The 19,374-nt window shown below is 46.7% G+C and overlaps 1 protein-coding gene across 3 annotated transcripts; it reads right to left on the minus strand.

The window, feature by feature from the left end:
- Positions 1-9,046: 9,046 nt before the first annotated feature.
- Positions 9,047-17,746, minus strand: LOC136391602 (asialoglycoprotein receptor 2-like). 3 transcript variants are annotated; one of them, XM_066363364.1, is made up of 9 exons: positions 17,393-17,746; positions 16,897-17,132; positions 12,258-12,377; positions 11,930-12,025; positions 11,206-11,277; positions 10,759-10,845; positions 10,529-10,674; positions 9,584-9,690; positions 9,047-9,352 (listed from the first exon to the last, which is right to left on the minus strand). In XM_066363364.1, the coding sequence occupies exons 2-9, from the start codon at positions 17,018-17,020 to the stop codon at positions 9,196-9,198; spliced, it is 909 nt and encodes a 302-aa protein (XP_066219461.1). In that variant the 5' UTR covers positions 17,021-17,132; positions 17,393-17,746; the 3' UTR covers positions 9,047-9,195. The 3 variants fall into 3 exon arrangements, with proteins under 3 accessions (XP_066219461.1, XP_066219462.1, XP_066219460.1); XM_066363365.1 differs by having other exon boundaries at positions 16,960-17,045; positions 17,393-17,745; XM_066363363.1 differs by having other exon boundaries at positions 16,897-17,045; positions 17,393-17,743.
- Between the last annotated feature and the right edge of the window lie 1,628 nt (positions 17,747-19,374).

The following is a 19,374-nucleotide window of genomic DNA, read 5'->3' on the forward strand; positions in this document are numbered from 1 at the left end:
AAGCTTTGTGCAGCACTGACTCAGGATTTGCAGTGGGCTGAGATTAGCAGACTACTGTCAGGGCTTCTGCTCATATTCTTTTAGATCATTTTCCCCTTCTCATGCACACTAGTTTCCAGTTATACTATTCTCAATATCCAGCACCTGTGTCTCTTTGTCAGATGACTTCGCCTCAAGCTGCCAGAACATTCTTCAGCAGGGCACAGAGATGCAGGAAGTATCTGGGAACTTATGTTCTTGTCAACCACAGGAACCCTGAACCAGTAACTGTTGGGTGCAAGAGTATAAATACTCCAGATGCTTTGTTCTTGATTGAAACAACTTTGAGATTAGACCATCAACATGTGACCCTTATTGTCTCAGTTTGCTCCACTGTGGGATTGAGCTTGCTATGCCACCACCACCAAGGACTTTGCTTTATATTGCCTAAAAACACTTTCTAACGAGTCACTTTCACAAGAATCCCTCATCACACGGTCAAATTTCATTGCACCCTTGCTTGCGTTCCTTCTGGTCCCCTCCCTTATTTCCTCCGCATTTTTTCTAAAAACACTTTTAATGGAATCACTTTTACAAAAATTGTCATACACAGAGTCTGATTCTGGAGAATCTTTGGACAAGAGTCATGACTTTTCTGTTCTTCCTTCTTTCTCTTTTCCTCTTCCCTTTCTTGATCCTCAGGGTTGGGGCAAAGGAGAGGAGAATGCAAAGGAAAAGAGGCCCATGATCTGGTGCTTTTGCGGTGTTACAAGATGCTTTTCACAGCAGCATCCAAACTACTGGCCTCTCATGGGGTTTATCGGTCAGCCTATAACATTCCCTATGGGATCCTGTCACCATAGAAATCCCTCATGAGGACTATGAACTCTCTGTGTAGATCACCCATGGGATCCTGCCCAAGGACTGCAGCTGTGCACACACAGTATAACCTCACTCTGCCCACACAGTGCTGTTGAGCAGGGGCCTTCCTATATGATTCAAGCCTGACCATCCATGGAGTCCACTAGGCTTACAGGTTCTCTGACATCCTTGCCCTGACAGACTACCAAGTACAGGCCTGATTAACTGAGGAACAGGGACAGCTCCAGCTCAGGTTTATATCTAATACTCCTTTGAAACAATCTCCTTAACTCCCTATTCTCTTAAAGAGGCTGGGAATAGTGGTGGTTGCTTGTTTTGCCACCTCTTAGTAAAATCCTGCCTAAATATATTCCTCTGTTTTAATGTATGGGCATTTATCAACATCCATTCTCAGTTTCAGAAATCCAGCCAAATTTCTATGAAAACAGGGCAAGTGTCATTAACCTTCTATTTTCATGTAGTCATGTCACTTTTCTTTTTTTTCTTATTTACAAATTTTAATGGGATGACATTGGTCAATAAGAACATATAAGTTTCAGGTAATCATCTCTTCAGCATTTTGAACTGTTGATTGTGTTATGTGTCCATCCACCCAAAGTCAAATCATTTTCCGTCACTATGTATTTTTGTCCTTCTTTACTCCCCTTCTCCTCACCTCTTTCCTCTAGGTAACTACTTCAGTTTTGTCTATGTCCATGAGTCCTCAGTTTTATATCCCACCTATGTGTGAAATCATATAGTTATTAGCTTTTTTTGATTTATTTATTTCACTTAGCATAACGTTCTCAAGGTCTATCTGTGTTTGTTGTAAATGGTGATATCTCATCAGTTCTTATGGTTGAATAGTATTTCATTGATATATGTACCACATCTTCTTTATTCAATCCTCTATTGAGGGCCACTTTGGTTGTTTCCATGTCTTGGCCACTGTGAATAACGCTGCAATAAACATAGTCTTTGTGTACTAATGTTTTCAAGTTTTTTTCAATTTAGATACCTAGTAGAGGGATTGCTGGATCATATGATAGCTCTATTTTTTAACTTTTTGAGGAACCACCCTACTGTCTTCCATAATGGCTGTAATCATACAACATCCATTTATGATTAAAACACTCAATAAAATGGGTAAAGAAGTAAAGTACCTCAACATAATAAAGTCCATATATGAAAAACCATCAGCCAACTATAGTACGAAATGGTGAAAAAACTGAAAGCATTTTTTCTAAAATATGGATTGAGACAAGGCTGCCCATTCTCTCCACTCTTATTCAACCTAGTTCTGGAAGTTTTACCCAAAGCAATCAAGCAAGAGAAAGAAATAAAAGGCATCCATATTGGGAAAGAAGTAGAGGTATTACTTTTTGCAGATGACATGATCCAATATATAAAAAATTCCAAAACTCCATGAAAAAAAACTATTAGAAACTAAAAAATATATAGGAAAGTCACAGATTCAAAATCAATATACAAAATTCTACTGCTTTCCTATACACCTACAGTGAAACCTTCAGAAAACGAACTGAAAAAAAAATTTACTTTTACAATCGCAATATGTCGTTTTTCTGTTCCTTAACTGAGATTGCCAAGAATGTATGTATCACCTGACCTGTGGTGGCACAGTGGATAAAGTGTCAACCTGAAATGCTGAGGTTGCCAGTTGGAAGCCCTGGGCTTGCCTGGTCAAGGCACATGTGGGAGTTGATGCTTCCTGCTCTTCCCCCTTCTCTCTCTCTCTTCTCTAAATGAATAAAAATATTTTAAAGATTGTATTTATCACAGTAGTCTTTTTGGAAATGGATCTTCATAAAGAGGATAGAAAGACAAGCTACACATTTGGAGAAAATACCTGCAAACCTCATATCCAACAAAAGACTAGCATCTAGAATATATAAAGAATTCTCAAAACTCAACAGTAAAAAAAAAACCCACAAAAACAAAAACCCCACAAATAATCCAATTAGAAAATTGGCAAAAAAAAAAGTAGGAACATTTCTCCAAAGAGGATATATACGTGGAAAATAAGCACATGAAAAGATGCACGGTATCGTTAGCCATCAGGGACATACAAATTCAAGCCATAGTACTATTTCACTGTGCACTCCAGAATACAGTTACTTAAAAAATTTAAATAGTGCCCTGGCCGGTTGGCTCAGCGGTAGAGCGTCGGCCTAGCGTGCGGAGGACCCGGGTTCGATTCCCGGCTAGGGCACACAGGAGAAGCGCCCATTTGCTTCTCCACCCCTCCGCCGCGCTTTCCTCTCTGTCTCTCTCTTCCCCTCCCGCAGCCAAGGCTCCATTGGAGCAAAGATGGCCCCGGGCGCTGGGGATGGCTCTGTGGCCTCTGCCTCAGGCGCTAGAGTGGCTCTGGTCGCAACATGGCGACGCCCAGGATGGGCAGATTATAGCCCCTGGTGGGCAGAGCGTAGCCCCTGGTGGGCGTGCCGGGTGGATCCCGGTCGGGCGCATGCGGGAGTCTGTCTGACTGTCTCTCCCTGTTTCCAGCTTCAGAAAAATGAAAAAAAAAAAAAAAAAGCCATTCTGAAAGGGTTACATGCTGCATGGTTCCATTGAAAACATTGTTAAAATAACAAAGGTATAGAAATCGAGAGCCAATTGGATATCACAGGTTAGGAATGGGATGGGGGATGGAGGTGGGTGTGGCTATAAGAGAGGGCAACAGAGGTGATCCTTCTAGTGATAGAAATGTTCTATATCTTGTCTGGATCAATGTTAATATTTCAAGATGTTAGCATTGGGAGAGAGTGAAGGTTACATGGGATCGCTCCATATTGTTTCATACAACTGCATGTGAATCTGCAGTTATCAAAAAAATAAAGCTTTAATATTTAAAATAGTTTTTAACTTTATTCTTTCTACTATTTTTGGAATCTTCTAATATTAACTTTATTAATTCCTTCTTTCCACTATATTTTGGATTATTGAATTTTCTAGTTTTTAAGTTGAATATTGGGCTATTTACTTTCAGTCTTGACCTTTTAGTTATAAAAAGTATGAGGCTGTACATTTTTATAGAGTCCAGCTTTAGCTGTATAAAATAGGTTTTGATACATTTAATTATTTTCTAGATAATTTCACTTTGGATCATGGTAATATGGAAAAGTGTTTATTTACAAATAGTGACGACATTTTGGTTCTCTTTTTATCATTTATATATAACTTAAATTAATTGTATTATAATAATAAAATGCAACATAATACCCCTTTTGCCATTTATTAAGGTTCTTCATTAATAAATCACTGTGGAAAAATTATTTCTATAAGTATGGTATAAGCAACTTTTGTTTTAATTTATTATTACTATTATTGTTATAGAAAGCTATTGGCTCCCACCATTTGTTCATCTTTCAGAGCCAATTTTACTTTATCAGATTTATTGTTTACACTCATAGGATGTACTTAAAGTTTACTTCCTTCTTCAGTGAGTCTTACCCATAACTAAAAAACCCAGAAAATTGTGTTTATTGTCATTTTTATTTTATTCTTCCCTTACTGTTTTGTTTCATCTTGCGTTAGTGTGGTACATTTAATATAATTGATAAACTAATTGAGACATCATCATTAACTAAAGTCCGTAGTTTACACTAAAGTTCACTCTTTGTGTTGTACACTCTATGGGTTTTGATAGATGTATAATGCCATGTATCTACTTCCACAGTATCATACAGAATAGTTTCACTGTCTAAAATTCCTTTTGTGCCCTGGCCGGTTGGCTCAGCGGTAGAGCGTCGGCCTAGCGTGCGGAGGCCCGGGTTCGATTCCCGGCCAGGGCACACAGGAGAAGCACCCATTTGCTTCTCCACCCCTCCGCCGCGCTTTCCTCTCTGTCTCTCTCTTCCCCTCCTGCAGCCAAGGCTCCATTGGAGCAAACATGGCCCGGGAGCTGGGGATGGCTCTGTGGCCTCTCCCCCAGGCGCTGGAGTGGCTCTGGTCGCAACATGGCGACGCCCAGGATGGGCAGAGCATCACCCCCTGGTGGGCAGAGCGTCGCCCCATGGTGGGCATGCCGGGTGGATCCCGGTCGGGCGCATGCGGGAGTCTGTCAGACTGTCTCTCCCTGTTTCCAGCTTCAGAAAAATGAAAAAAAAAAAAAAAAAATTCCTTTTGTTCCACCTATTTATCCCACTTTCCCCCTGAACCCCGCCAACCACTTTCTTTTGACTGTCTCCATTGTTTTTGCCTTTTCCAGAATGTCATATAGTTGGAATCACATAGAATGTAGCCTTTTCAGATTGGCTTTCTTCACTTAGCAATACTTGGCATTTACTCTTAATGTAATAATTTAAAAATTATATTTTCAATTCAGAATATGAATCAGTGGTTGAAAAGAGTAAGTTTGGAGTATAAAAGCCTAAAATCCAAGATTTGGAGGAAAATATGAACAACAGTGTGATGTTAGTGTTGTGTGATAGACACAGGTCTCCTGAGGTTTTCCATGACAACCCTGGGACACCAAGCAGGAAGGAAGGCAGCGCCTGACAGAGCACATTTCCAGCAAGTAGCAGCCAGAATCCTCACCATGGCACAAAACATCAACTACCCGGTTCTCAGCCGCTTCCCTCACCTCATGTTCCATTCTCCCAGTTAGAAAGGCCCGAGGAGAGCCTGGCTAACAACTGAGAGGCTCCCAACAAGGCACATCGGTGGTGAATTTCACACACCCAGGTTAAGGTCATTTTCCAAAAAGGTGGGAGGGTCCACAAAGGACCAGACCTAGAGTAGGGTCAGATCTCTCAGCAGCACATTGAAAGCTGGAAAACATGGAGAACTATGAAGCATAGCAAGGAAATTATTTTCAAACTGGAATTCTATATTCCCACAAATGATTAATCAATCTATCAAAGAAAGCCCTCCACCTACACACACTTTTCCAGAAAGCTGTAGAAAGGAATGGTTCAACAAAACAAGCTGAAAAGAACAAAGACAGAAGAACAAATCCAGGCAAGAGAGAATCCAAACCCAAGAGAAAGAGAAAGGTCCAGGAATTTCTCAGGATGAGTGGAAGTCCCAAGATAACGGTTCTGCCACAGACTTAGAGACAACTTCCCTGGTGGCGTCTGAGGACACAAGACTGGCTGAAGGCAGGAGAAGTAGGGGGAGGCACAGAAATGAGTTGACAGCAAACCTAAGGGAGCTAGAACTTGAGCGCCCCTCATGGGCCGCTTACAAGGCCCCCAAGGGCCCTAGCAATGTCCTTATGTAATTGTGTTTCCGTAAATTATGAAAACAAGTTATTTTGACTATAATCAGTTAAGATAACTACTGTCACTTTCCACTCCGACTCCCCCTCCTGCACACTTTCCTCTGTGTCAAGTGGCTTTTGTTCATCCCACTAAGACGTTGGGTTGAGTGAGAGGGACATTGATATGTGGTTTGCAGTCACATTATGTATCCTTAGGGTTGGCCCACCAGCACAGGAATGGCTTTTAGGGGTCCTTGTGTCACTCACTGTGCAGACTCATTTGGGGTGACATGATGGACCTGACATCAGTAAGGAAGACACAAGCCAGAGAAAACAGTCAACCATCTCTTCTTCTCCCTGTAGACACCCACCTTGCAACACTTTGGTCATATATAAACAATGAGTGGGCAGCAAAGAAGTGTAGAGACAATGGAGTTTAGAGATGTGTTAGAAGAGATTATCTAAAATATTATGTCATTGTTCTGGATTTTGTCATGTTTATGATAGCTTCAGCTTTGCAAATTTGTGAGTTACTTTAACTTAATATTGACCTTTATGCTTAATTGTGTATGGCAACTTTTGAATTCTTTCTTAAGGACAGCTCCCTGCAATTTTGTATACTTTAGGCTTCATAAAATTTCCATTTGCCCTGTGGCTCTAGGAAAAAAGCACAACTGAAATACCAGTTATATGGCCAGTTTGCATAAGTAGACAATGATATTGCCAGGCTTTTTACAGTCAAGGAAGACTTTGCAATAAGTTCAAAGGGTACACAGCAAATTTTTATTTATTTATTTATTTTTTACAGAAAGAGAGAGAGAGAGAGAGAGAGAGAGGGATAGCTAGGGACAGACAGACAGAAACGGAGAGAGATGAGAAGCATCAATCATCAGTTTTTTGTTGCGACACCTCAGTTGTTCATTGATTGCTCTCTCATATGTGCCTTGACCGCAGGCCTTCAGCAGACCGAGTAACCGCTTGCTCGAGCCAGCGACCTTGGGCCCAAGCTGGTGAGCTCTTTTTTTTTTTTTTTTTGCTCAAACCAGATGAGCCCGCGCTCAAGCTGGCGAGCTCGGCGTCTTAACCTGGGTCCTTCCGCATCCCAGTCCGACGCTCTATCCACTACGCCACTGCCTGGTCAGGCCGCAACAAATTTTTAAATGAATAATTATGAACTTCAGAAAAAACAAAGGTTGTGCAAGAAAGGAAATGTAATCAGATTATACTACTTGCCTCAGCAGTTAACAATATTGACACAGCAATAACTGATACAGATGCTGAATTACTATTTAAATAGAAATTGTTGTTCATTCAGTTGGAAGATTATACCTCATCTTCAGGGTACTAACCAAATACTGTCAACAACTGGTAAATAAAGATATATTTATGTGCATTATTTAAAAATTTAGATGTCAATACTGGAAGAAACAAGAACACTGAGAATGTTTTCTCTGAACAGCAGGTGTGGCTTTTTCTAATGCTGCAGGATTTTAAATTGCATGTATTATGACTTTCATGCCTTTTTTATTTCATGCCAATCATATACATTTGAAAGAAGATGTTTGAGAAGATTTTGCAGCAGAAAATTAGGAAGTCTTTACATAGCACAGCAAAATTGCTTGAAATATTATGTGGGAAAGCCTATAAAAATTCCACCTACTTAAGCTATCACAGGGAAAACTTAAATAACATGGCAGATCCATATTTTGGAAGTCTCCACCCCTGCTAAGTTACATGAGGTAAAACTTCCCAGGAAATAGCATTGATTGGATCAGTGTCCACAAGACCCTGTGAAGTGGAAAAAGCCATCTGCATAGTATTGCTTATTTGAGCACATGCAAGAAACATCCTGACAGGAAATCTGTAACGATTAATTTTATGTGTGGTCAGACATTGTTCTGGGTGTGTCTGTTGGGTGTTTGTAGATGAGAGGAAGGAACATGTGAATTGTTAAAGCAGATTGCTCTCCCTAATGTGGGTGGGCCTCATCCAACCAGTTGGAACCCTGAATAGCGGAAGAAGGCTGACCTTCTTGAGTATAAGAGAGCTCTTCCTGCCTGACCCCCTTCAAGTTGGGACATTGGCTTTCTTTCTGCCTTTGGACACGAAAAAAATCACTTCTCTCTGGGTCCTTAGTCTGCTGTCTCTGTGTGGGATGACACCATTGCCTCTTCTGGGCCCCAGCTTGCCTGCTCACCTGCAGAACTTGGGTCTTGTCAGCCTCCACAACCACATGAGCCGATTCTTCATAATAAATCTCTGCGTATGAGTGTGCATGAGTGTGTCTTTAAAACGTTTTTTGTTTTTACTAATAGTACATATGACTTGTGTAATAAAAATAAAACAAAAAATCTAATTGCTTAAAGACCCTTCTAAAACTGGTTCTAAGATGATCTTGGAAGATGAAGTTTACCCACTGTGGAAATTGTTGGTGACACTTGTCTTGGACATATGTCTAGATCTGTTTGTGGTCAATAAGTTGCAGCCATGCTGAAAACAGTGGGAAAGTGTGCTACTAGTCCTCCTTCTCTTAAGCAAACGTTTCCCAGTGGCCTTGCCAGCCCACTCCACAGTTCCCAGACTGAGGGAAGTGGAATGCTCCCTGAAATCTCCTGTCAATCCTGAAGGCAGAGAAAGCCGCTTTGTCCAGGACCCTCGCCGTGTGGGACCCTCCCGCCCAGCCCAGCCAGCTCCTTCCCCCACCCCTAAACCCACTGCCTTCTAATGGATGCTCCTCTCCAAGCCTCTTCCTTCCCTTCCCTGATCCGTGTCCCTCAGGACTGGGTAGCAAGCAGAAGTCTAGTCTTAAACTTTCTTCCGGACCCTATCTGCTCCCTCTTCTTTGCCTTCTACATTTCTCAGTTCCAAATGACTGGTCCACACAGAGCTTCGAGTATTTATTTCTTCTTTTCCTACTCCAGTGTGGAGTCTGAAAATTATAATAATCACAGTGAGTAGCAGAAAGAGGAGGTAACTGTCTCCCCAGGGCCTGAGAGTCTTAAACCCTCTTTTCTGTCTTCCCTCAACTCTTCTCGGTGTCTCTGACTAATCTTCCTTTTTTCAAAACCCCCAGGAGAGAAGCTGGGGGTGGGGTGAGGAGGATGCAGGTAGAGATCTGCGGGAGATCCGGGCTCCTAGGTGGTGATGTTCCGACTCATCTCACACGCCCAGCGTTGCACCTGCTGGCAGAAATTGTCGTTCCAGCGGCCGTCCACCTGGACTTCGGCACAGTCTTCGCTTCCACCTTCCTCGTGGCCCTGCCAGTTATCTGGCTGAGTGGCAGCCCAGTTCCTAGGAAGGCAGGACAGGGCTCAAGCTCTGACCACTCCCGTCCCAGCAATTCTTTCCCACCTCAGAGAAGCACCACCTTAGAGAGTTCAGAGAGCAGAAGCTGCAGCCTTGAAGGCTGGAGGGTGAAGGATTGGGGAATTTAGTCCCTAAGAATGGGCGGGGATACATAGGGGCAACAGACCAGGTGGCTGTCCCCAGGCGAGACTAGGGGGGTGGGGAGGGGATACTTACTTGTAGCTATTCCTATAGTCTGTGCCATCCACCCATTTCCAGGAACCATCGGTTTCAGTGAGACCTATCCAGGCTTTAAAGGGGCGTGTGTGTTGAATAATGAATTTCTGGAAAACAGGTAGGAGGGAAGTTTCTAGTCCCTTGTACCTCCATGCAGGCATTAGCTGTGGTTCCCTCAGCCTTCCCCAACTTGACCTGCCCCTGAGTTGAAGCATCAGCTCCCAACAAAACTAATTCCTCACCTTTTCTTTCTTTTTTTTTTTAACCTTAGCTATTGTTTAGAGGACATTCACTGGGCTAAAGAACATGCTAAATGCTTCACAGGGACTATTTTACTTTTGTTTCTTTATTTTTAAGTGAGAGGAGGGGAGATAGAAGTTACATAGTAAGGACTCAGTAAATGTTACCATTAATATCTTCCATTTCAAAAAAAAATGCCCCACCTATTCTAACAGGTGGATTCTTTCCGATGAACTTCAGTGTTTGGGGTAGTGGGCTGGTGGCAGCAGTGGGCAGGCGAGACCTGGAGGAACTTGGAGGAACCCAGTACCCATGGCAGACGGGTCACTGGGACTCCTGCCCCCTCTGTTCCTTCCTCCCAACTGACTGCCACTCCTGTGGCTAGTACACAACAAGCAGGAGCTCTCAGTGCCTCTACTATGTTCTCCATCCAGGTCCTGTCTTTTCAAATTCATCCTGTCTTGCATTGTCTTCTGACCTGCTCCTCATCACCTGCTCACCTGGCTCCTGTCCCTTTGCCGAGTCCTGGCCGTAATCTCCCACTTCTTAGGATCAGTGGCTGCTCCGCTATGAACCCTGGAGTTCTGCCAGACATCTGCTTCCGGCCTCTCCCGTAGGTCAAAAAAATAAAGCGGGCCTGATCTAGCCCCCCAGAGTTTGCATTCCAGAGGTTTCCTCCCGCCTTCAGGAAGAGTGTGGACTCACCTGCTCCTCTCTGGAGTTGATGACGACCAGATGCGCGTTCTCCAGCTGGCAGTACTTCTCAGCCTCAGGCCAGGTCAGTCCAGAGCGAGAGAACCAGTAGCAGCGGCCTTCATGCTCCAGCCAGTTAATGGGGCAGCATTCTGTGCCTGTGGGAGGGGAGTGGGCAGGGGGAGATGAGATCCTGCTGGGGGGGCAGGCACACTGGGAACGGAGACCCCCACTGTCCCTACCATTGCTTCGCAGGAAGGCCATCTGACAAGCCAGGATGCGCAGATCAGCTGGGAAGTGCTTCAGGTGGAAGAGCAAGGTGGCATGATCTAGGGGACAGAGTGACAGACAGTGATGTGGGCAGTGTGGGCACCGCACCTACTAGGATCCCACACAGGACTCCAGCCTTTGGGAAAATTCAACACACATTCACACACCACACATACATTCACACATACCACACACACCTCACACACACATCACACATACACTCTCACGCACACACACACACCTCACTCACACCACACACATCACACATACCTCACTACAACACACACCTCATCACACAACATCACACATACACTCTCACGCACACAACACACACCTCACTCACACCACACACATCACACATACATTCTAACGTGCACACACACACTCACATGTCACTCACTCATGGGAGGGGCTCGGACCTTCTTTCAGGTCCTGCTCCTGTTTCTCCAGCCTGGCTTCCAGAGATGTCACGCTGTCACCTATGCTGCCTCCTGAAAAAGAGAAAAGCTAAACTGTTTTCCCTCCATTCTGCCTCCTAACAGCCTCCATCATCACCCACTGGAGCACCAGTCCAAGCCACCGTCACCTTTATCTGGGAGGTTCCAGCTCTGCCCCGGGCCTACCCGCCTCTGCCAGTCTCCCCACACTGCCACCCTGGCTTTCTGAGGAACAAACCTACTCGGGCTGCTCCCCTGCTTCAATCCCTTGCATTGGCCCCATTTTCTCAAGATAACGCCTCACTTTATTAACACAGTGGTTTGCCTGGCGCGGCCCCTACCCACCTCCTAGCCCACCCCTCGCCACTTAGTTCCTGCCACGCTGGAAGTGTTTGCAGTTCCCAAACGTGCAGTGGTCTTCCTCACCTCCTGGTCATCCCAGATTTGTCCTCTCCACCTGCCACTGACCGCCATCCTCTTCACCTGCCTATTCCTCCCTCAGTGTCCCTCAGCCCAGGGATCAGTGTCCCTATAAGCCTTGCCCAGCTCCTCAGGCTGGGTTATCTGTCCATGGCACCCCAAACACATCCTTTTGCAGACCAGACCCTGGGCACCCACCTCAGAGTCCAGCAAACCTGTCCTGGTAAACCGGTGCCTCACCCACCCAATCAGACCCGGCACGTCCCCTCGGGGAGCACCTGCTCACCATGGGAGCCGAGAGCCCGGATCTCCATCAGGGTGCTGGAGGAGAAGTTGCTGAAAGCTTCTTTTAGGGTCCAAAACTCCACTTGCATCTGTGTTCCTTGTCAGGAGGGAGAGGGCACAGGACGAAGTGGAGGGGTCTGTGCCCATGTGACAGCCCCGTCACGGTCATGGCACTGTCTCCCTCACCACCCCCTCCCTGCCCCATACTCGCTCAGCACTGCACCTCACTGCCTCCATCTCTTCCCATCAGAGCTCTCACGCCCCCAGCACTGCCCATATCTCCGCCTCCCCATCAGGGCTTCATCTCCACTGGCCCCTGTGACCCTCACTTTGGGACCCAATCACACAGATGGCCATCAGCAGCAGGATGTTGAAGCCCAGGACCAGAAGACTGAGCCAGAGCCTGGAGCAGAGACTCTGCTGGGGACGGGGCTGGGAAGGAGGCGTCCCTGCAAGAGAAGCGGTGTCAGGAGGAGGGCTGGCGACAGCCAACCTAAGGGAAGCAGGGGAACAGAAGTCTGAGGAAGTACAGCTCAGGGGGTGGAGGGAAGTACTTGGGGAGGGATTGGGGAGTCAATGGGCTGAGACCCCAGCATTTAAGCACTGCACACACACTTATTTGCACAAGTGCACCCATGTTTACACATGCAAATATGCACACATGCCTACACAGGTGTATGTAATACATCTGCACACGGCATTGCTATTCACATCATCTGTGTGTAAAGTCCCAATCTTAGACCTGGGGGACCTTGAGGACAGGCCCTGTGTTCTTAAAATCCATGCCTGGGCCCCTCGGACAAGTCCAAAACTGGACCCCCCCCCACCCCGATTCCACTGGGATATTTAAGTCCAGGGCATTCCAGCCCAGACCACTCCCCAAGGGCTGCCCTCCAAGCTCATCCTCTCATCTCCCACATCTCTCTGCCCTTCCACCTCAGAAACCCTTGTTCCACTATAAACTCTCTCCCCTTAGACCTGTCACCTCACAGAGACCTCTCCTGCCCCTTGGTCAAGCTGAATCCTGAACACACACACACACACACACAGTTTTCCATTTCACTCCCACACTCATTAGTACATACACACTCATCTCCGCCAGCACTGCCAGCATCTCCTCTCATCAGGGCTCCACCCCTGCTGCCTTGGGACCCAATGACACAGATGGCCACCAGCAGCAGGGTATTGAGGTCCAAGACAAGCAAACACTTTATTAACACACATCCTCACACACACATCAACATGCACATTCTCACACACAGTCTCACATCTTATAGCACACAGTCACAAGTCTCCTCACACATATACACACATTGACACACACGTCCCCACATGCACACATGTGCCCACATCTTCATATGCGCAGCCCTGGCTCCACCCCTCCTGACCTGTCCCTGGGCCTGGAGCAGTGTCTGTCCTCCCAGGCCCAGGCTGCTGCCTTTGCACCATCCTCTTCTAGCAAAACGCTTTCTCCCCTGTGCTTCAGACCCTGCCCTTCCCTCTCTTCTCGCCGCCATCACACCCAGGGGTCCTCACATCTTGGGAATGCTCAGTCAGGGGCCCAGAATCTTCCTCTCCAGTCCATCAGTTACCATCAACCTGAGCTGACATTGTCCCTGTGAGTAACCACCCAGAACTCTTGGCCATTTTACACTAATGACTGTCACCTTCCTCCACTCCAGCCACACCTAGGACCCCATCTTGACCCAGAAAGGCCATGTTTCTGACACTTCCACCACCCGTTCCCCACTCAGAGCACTGCCTTCCCTCTGCCTCTCCCCACCATGTCGACTGTCATCGCCCGTGCGTCTGTCCATCTGGAAGCTCTCACTAAGCACAGTTCTCCCCACCCGCTGGGACCCTATGGCTGAGCCTGACTGCTCTCTCCAATACTGTCCACTTAGTGGCCTTTGTCCTGCTTCTCAGCCTGACCTATGATCCATAAACCCTCAACTCTGGGTCAGCTCAGCAACCTGTCTCTGCGCCTCTGCCCTGAAACCAGACCACTCATGGCTGAGTCTTAACTCTGCCACCCACTAGCTCTGAGATCATAGGTAGGTCACTCAACCCTCTGGTGCCTCAGTTTTCATGTCCCCCTCTACAATCTAAAGTACTCAGTCTCGTAGAAACAGAGAGTAGGATAGTGGTTGCCAAGGACTGGGGGACAGGAAAGTGGGAGTTGCTTTTCAGTGGGTGTAAAGTTACAATTATGCAAGAGATCAAGAGACCTGCTGTACAACACTGTGCTTAGAGTTAACCAAGCAGTATTGTGCACTTTAAACTTTGTTAAAGGGTAGATCCCATATTATGTGTTCTTACCATAATAGAAAAAATACGTAGGTAAAAATAGTAGTTACTTGATCGGGTTGTTCTGAAAATGAAATGAGCAAGTTTGAAAATAAAAGTTCTGCCCAACATGGAATAATAAGGACTAGATTTGCCCTCTCCCAGAAACAACCAGAATAAGAAACAGAAACCTATAAAAAACAAACATCTTCAAGACACTGGAGTTCAGGAAACGGGACAATTGATCCCTGAGAGACAGGACACTAACAAGATGAGCCCTATGATTGTCCCAGCCCAGTGCTGGGAGAAAGCGTTCAGGCCATGGGGCAGGGAGGGGCGATCCAAGCAGAGCCCAGCACATGCTCCCAGTTGAGGAGATGGGGCCAAGAGTCTAAGAAGACCAAGGTCACAGGACCTCAAAGGACAAAGTATCAGAGGAGGTCTGCACAGAGAAACCCAGCAATCTGTGGAGGGTTCCCTTCAAGCACTCAGCACTGAGCAGTGTGTGCAGGTAAAGAAAATGACTGACACCCTGAAAAACAATCTGAAAGGATTAGGACATGTTTGACACTCATCCAGGGCCAGAAATAGTGCCTATTCCTACCAACACAACCCACCAAGCATGGGTGTGGGGACCAAAAGCCCTTGCCCCAGTAGCGCTTCAGACCTGCCTAACAGGTTATAAAAACAACACCAAAAAGGACCAAAGTGACTCCAAGTAACTTAACTACATACCAGAATAAAGTTCAAGAACTTTTAGAGGAATACAAATATACGCAACACACAAGGTAAAATTCACAATGCCTGGCATCCAACAACAATGACCAGATGTACGAAGAAGCAGGGAAACACAAGGAGGTTAATAAATCTATCAAAACTGATCCAGAATTGACACAGACCTTAGAATTAGCAAATAGGAAAGTAAAACGGCCATTATAACTGTATTCCATATGCTCAAAAAGTTAAGTAGAATCTCAAGGAGGATATTTCAAAGTCCCAAGTTGAATTTCTAGATATGAAAACTACAATGTCTGAAATAAAAAATATACTGGGTACAATGAATGGAAGATTAGACATACATTAGGAAAGGTTAGTAAACTTAAAGACATAGCAATAGTAACTATATAAAAAAGAAAAACCAAGAGATAAAAATGTTTCTAATGGAAATAGTGGCCCTGGTCTGGCGGCTCAGGGGAGAAAACATCCTACTGGCACACTGAGGTCGTGGGTTCGGTCCTCTGGTCAAGGCACGTAGGAGAAGCAATCAACGGATGCACAACTAAATGGAACAACAAGTTGATGCTACTCTCTCTCTCTCTCTCTCTCTTTCTCTCTTTTTCTTTTTTCCTATCTCAAATCAATGTAAAATTAAAAAAAAAATAATGGAAATAGCATCAGTGAACTGTAGGACAACTAATAGATGCAGAATTGGAGTCCTTGAAGGAAAAAGGAGAAGGACAAGGCAGATAATGAGCAAAATGTTTCAAATTTACTGAAAACCATGGGCATATAAGGGGCATGGATGAGTGGAAGATGGTTGCGGGTGAGCAGGTGGTAGATGTCGGCTCACCTGAAGGCCACAGAGGCTGCTGGAGAGAATGCGCTGACGGTGGTAGCACCTCAGAGGTGCCCCGTGGCGTCATCCATCAGGCCTTTGGGGTGAGCTTCTCCCACGAAACCCAAAACCTCGGGATTCTCGCCAAGCCTCCTGCTTCAACTCTGAACCCTCTCACCCTCAGAAGATCCAACATCATCCAAAAGCATTTCTGAGTGTTCACTACATGCCAGACATCATGTATATCTCACCAGGGGAGTGAGACAGATGTGGCCCCTGCCCTGGGCAGCCTACTGCCCGGAAGGAAGTCCTGCCAGCCCATCACCCCAAGGAAAGGAGAAGCCTTCGTGAGAACGCCTGTCCCCCCTGCAGCTCCTGCCCTGCCAGACCCCACCCTCACCTGCAATAGCACCAGCCTCTGCAGTCTGCCGGCCTCAGAAAGGGGGCTTTCTCTGCCCAGCCCAGGCTAGCCAATTCCTCTCACCGAGCTCTGAGCAGCAGCCTGTGCTGTCTCCACAGAGCCCCACTCCATCACCAGCGCCCACATCTCACACACCCTACAGCCCTCCCCTCTCCTGGCTCCTGCCCTTCAGCTAGGATGGCTCAGGCCTCTCTTGCCTCAAAACCTTTTCTCAGACACGGGGCCTTCCATCAGGATCTGCTAGAGAAAGACCCAGGTGGGGGCTTGGGGAGAGAGGGAGTTCTCCACAGTATCTCTGTATCTCTGTGTCCATTGTCCCACCCATCCCCACACCCTCCCACATACAAATCCACTCTCCTGGCTAAATGTGCTGTCCTTGCCCACACAAAATGTGCACAGACAGGCCCGGCCCATGTCACACACACAGCACATGTCAGAAGGAAGGGTGGAAGGAAGAGGGGAGGAAGTCACCTCCAGCTTCCACTTATTCCCTTCCCGCTGAGCACATACCCTTTCCTGGGTCCTAAGCACGGAGAGAAAGCTGAGGTCAGGGGGCAAGCAGAGCTGCTGGTTGGCACCACACACCTAAACACCTACGGGGTGCCCAGGCCCTGCTCATGGAGTGACTGTGACAGCGGCCTCAGAGAGACAGAGCAATCCGGAGCAAGACCGAGGTGAAGTGAAGCCCCCAACACTGGGCACCTGCCTTTCCAAAATGCGTCTTCTCTCCTGGGATTGTACCCACGGGCTCCTGGCCCCTCACCCCTACCGAGCGGGTGGTCATTTTCCTCCGAGTCTAGGTGCTGGATGTCTTGAAAGTCCTTGGCCATTCTGGGTCCAGTGCAGCAGCTGGACCTGGGTGGAGCCGAAGCTGCAATCAGGGCTGGGGCCGAGTGCAGGGTTGATGCTGTGCTGAGATGCTAGTTCAGATGGAGGCTGGCACTGGGATGGGGGTAGGGTCAGGGTAGGTCAAGGCGGCAGCCTGGGTTGGGTCTGAGGTTGGAGGTGAGTTTGGGGAGGTGAAATACAGCCTGATCCTCTCCCGTCTCAGGTGTTGGCTTAGGCTGTGCCATGGCCAAGGAGGAACATCCCTTCACATGCTCATCTTCCCATCCAGCCCCCACTGTTCCTGAACTATGGTCCCCTTAATCCCAAACATCCCCAGGCCTGCCAGCCTCTCCGTCCTCCCCACCCTCGGTTACCTGTTAACAACGTGGAGGGCTTACTCTGGAGCTCCTCAGGCTCCCGGGCCCCAAGGCTAAGGAGGAGCTGGAGCCAGGGGAAGTGGGGCATGTGGCGCTAGACAGGAGGGAAGAGGAGGGGAGGGGCCTGGTCCCGGTGAAGGCCCGGAGCCCCTGTGTCTGAATGTCCAAGTGGTTCTAACCTGGCATCTGCTCACCTCAGGACTTTGGACAGTAAACAGGAGAAATGGAGTTGGAATTCAGGCAAAACATAGTGGGGGCTGGGGAAAGGACTGACTGTTTTTCCTAGAGAAAGGGTCTTCTGTTCTGTCCCCTTCACCCCTATAAGACGGTCACCTCACTCTTCACTGCAGTTTGAAGGAAAGGCCAGACCAGGGGCGTGTGGGTACAGTTCAGGGTTTCCTCTCATTCTCCCCTCTTTCACTTCCTGCCTCTGAATTTCCCAGAATTGCCAGTGTCACTAAATACCTCTGACCAGGATCAGAGGGGCCGGCTCTCTGTCTTGCTCAATCTGGCATCTGAGCCTAGGCCCCCGCTTCCTCTGGGCTCAGCCACAGGCTCCCAGCTCTGGGCTAACAAGCTTCACCCTCCTGGTTCCTGGGGAACTGGAAGTGCAGGGGGGAAGAGAGGACAGTGGCAGAGGGCAGCCATCCTGGGGCAGGAGGAGCTCAACTCCAATAAGCCCCTTGCGGGGCCCTGGCAACACAAACCTTTGTCCTCACTCAGCCAGTGTCCCCTGTAACTCCCACAACACAACACCCCAGGAGGTGGCTGTTGTTCCCATTTTACAGAGGAGAACTTGGAGCCTCAGGGAGATTTACGTGACTTTCCCAGGGGGACGGGTCAGAGGGGAGGGAAATGGGAAACAAAACAAGATAAAGAGGAAAAAAGTCATACCATAAAAGAGAGGTCCTCAAGGGAAGTTGGGGTTCATGAACTGAGGAACATTTGTAACCATCTATACTCACAGTAACAATAGCTGGGGGAAGAAAACACATTTTTTGTCCTTGATTTTTAGACCCCTTGTGCTGGGATTTTTTTTAATGGAGTATAATTGACATACAATGTTATATTAGTTTCAAGCATGTGCTTTTCTTGTGATGACACTCTGACATACACAGGAAGTAGGCACACAATTCGATATCCTGATGTTCCTATGAAGCCACTAGGGCAGTGGTGGCTGCTTTGCTATTTGACTGCGACCCACAGTGAGAGATACATTCTACAGTGTGGCCCAGAATGCACATGCGAGCAGCTGTGCACACACACACATTTGTATGCTTTACTTTCTCCTGAATCCCCAGTGCCTGGCACATAAAAGGTGCTCAACAGGTATTTATTAAATAAACGAGTGATTGAATGAATGAATGGATGAGTGAATTTGTAGATATACTATTGCCATGAAAGTTTCATAAAACAATGTTTACCTTCCTACTTGCATTCCATTGAGTTTCCTGATCCATGAATGGGCCACAAATCAAAGTTTGAAAACAGTCACAGAGCCCCAATCTTGGCAAGGATGTGGTTTTAGTGTGCCAAGATATAGACAGGAACCTAGTAACTAGATTACCAACTGCTTGTCACGGTTCACTGACTGCCATCCAGGGACTGAGTTTCACTGGCCACCCACCTCGACTGAAGTAATCCCAAATTTCTGTGTACAACCCCTCGCTCCTGGCACGGTGAGATAGCACAGAAAACAAGAGACATCCTCTGCATCCTATTCTTTCTAACTATTCAAAAGTCAACATTTTAATTAACCAAAATTTGACATACACATGGGTTATTTCTTTAGTTTCCATATTGTCTCCTTACCTTTTTGCTGGGGTTTTTCTGATTTGCTTACAAAATCCTGCTTTATTTGGTTGATTTTAGTTTGGGGTGGTGGTGTACCTCAGGCACAGAAAGTTAGGTTAGTCCATTTCTGGGTTTATGACACCCAGTCTTCCTCTGAGGTCTGACAAGATCTTTCTCTTGTTTTA

Source organism: Saccopteryx leptura, chromosome 2, assembly GCF_036850995.1.
Source record: "Saccopteryx leptura isolate mSacLep1 chromosome 2, mSacLep1_pri_phased_curated, whole genome shotgun sequence".
Taxonomy (NCBI): Eukaryota; Metazoa; Chordata; class Mammalia; order Chiroptera; family Emballonuridae; genus Saccopteryx; species Saccopteryx leptura.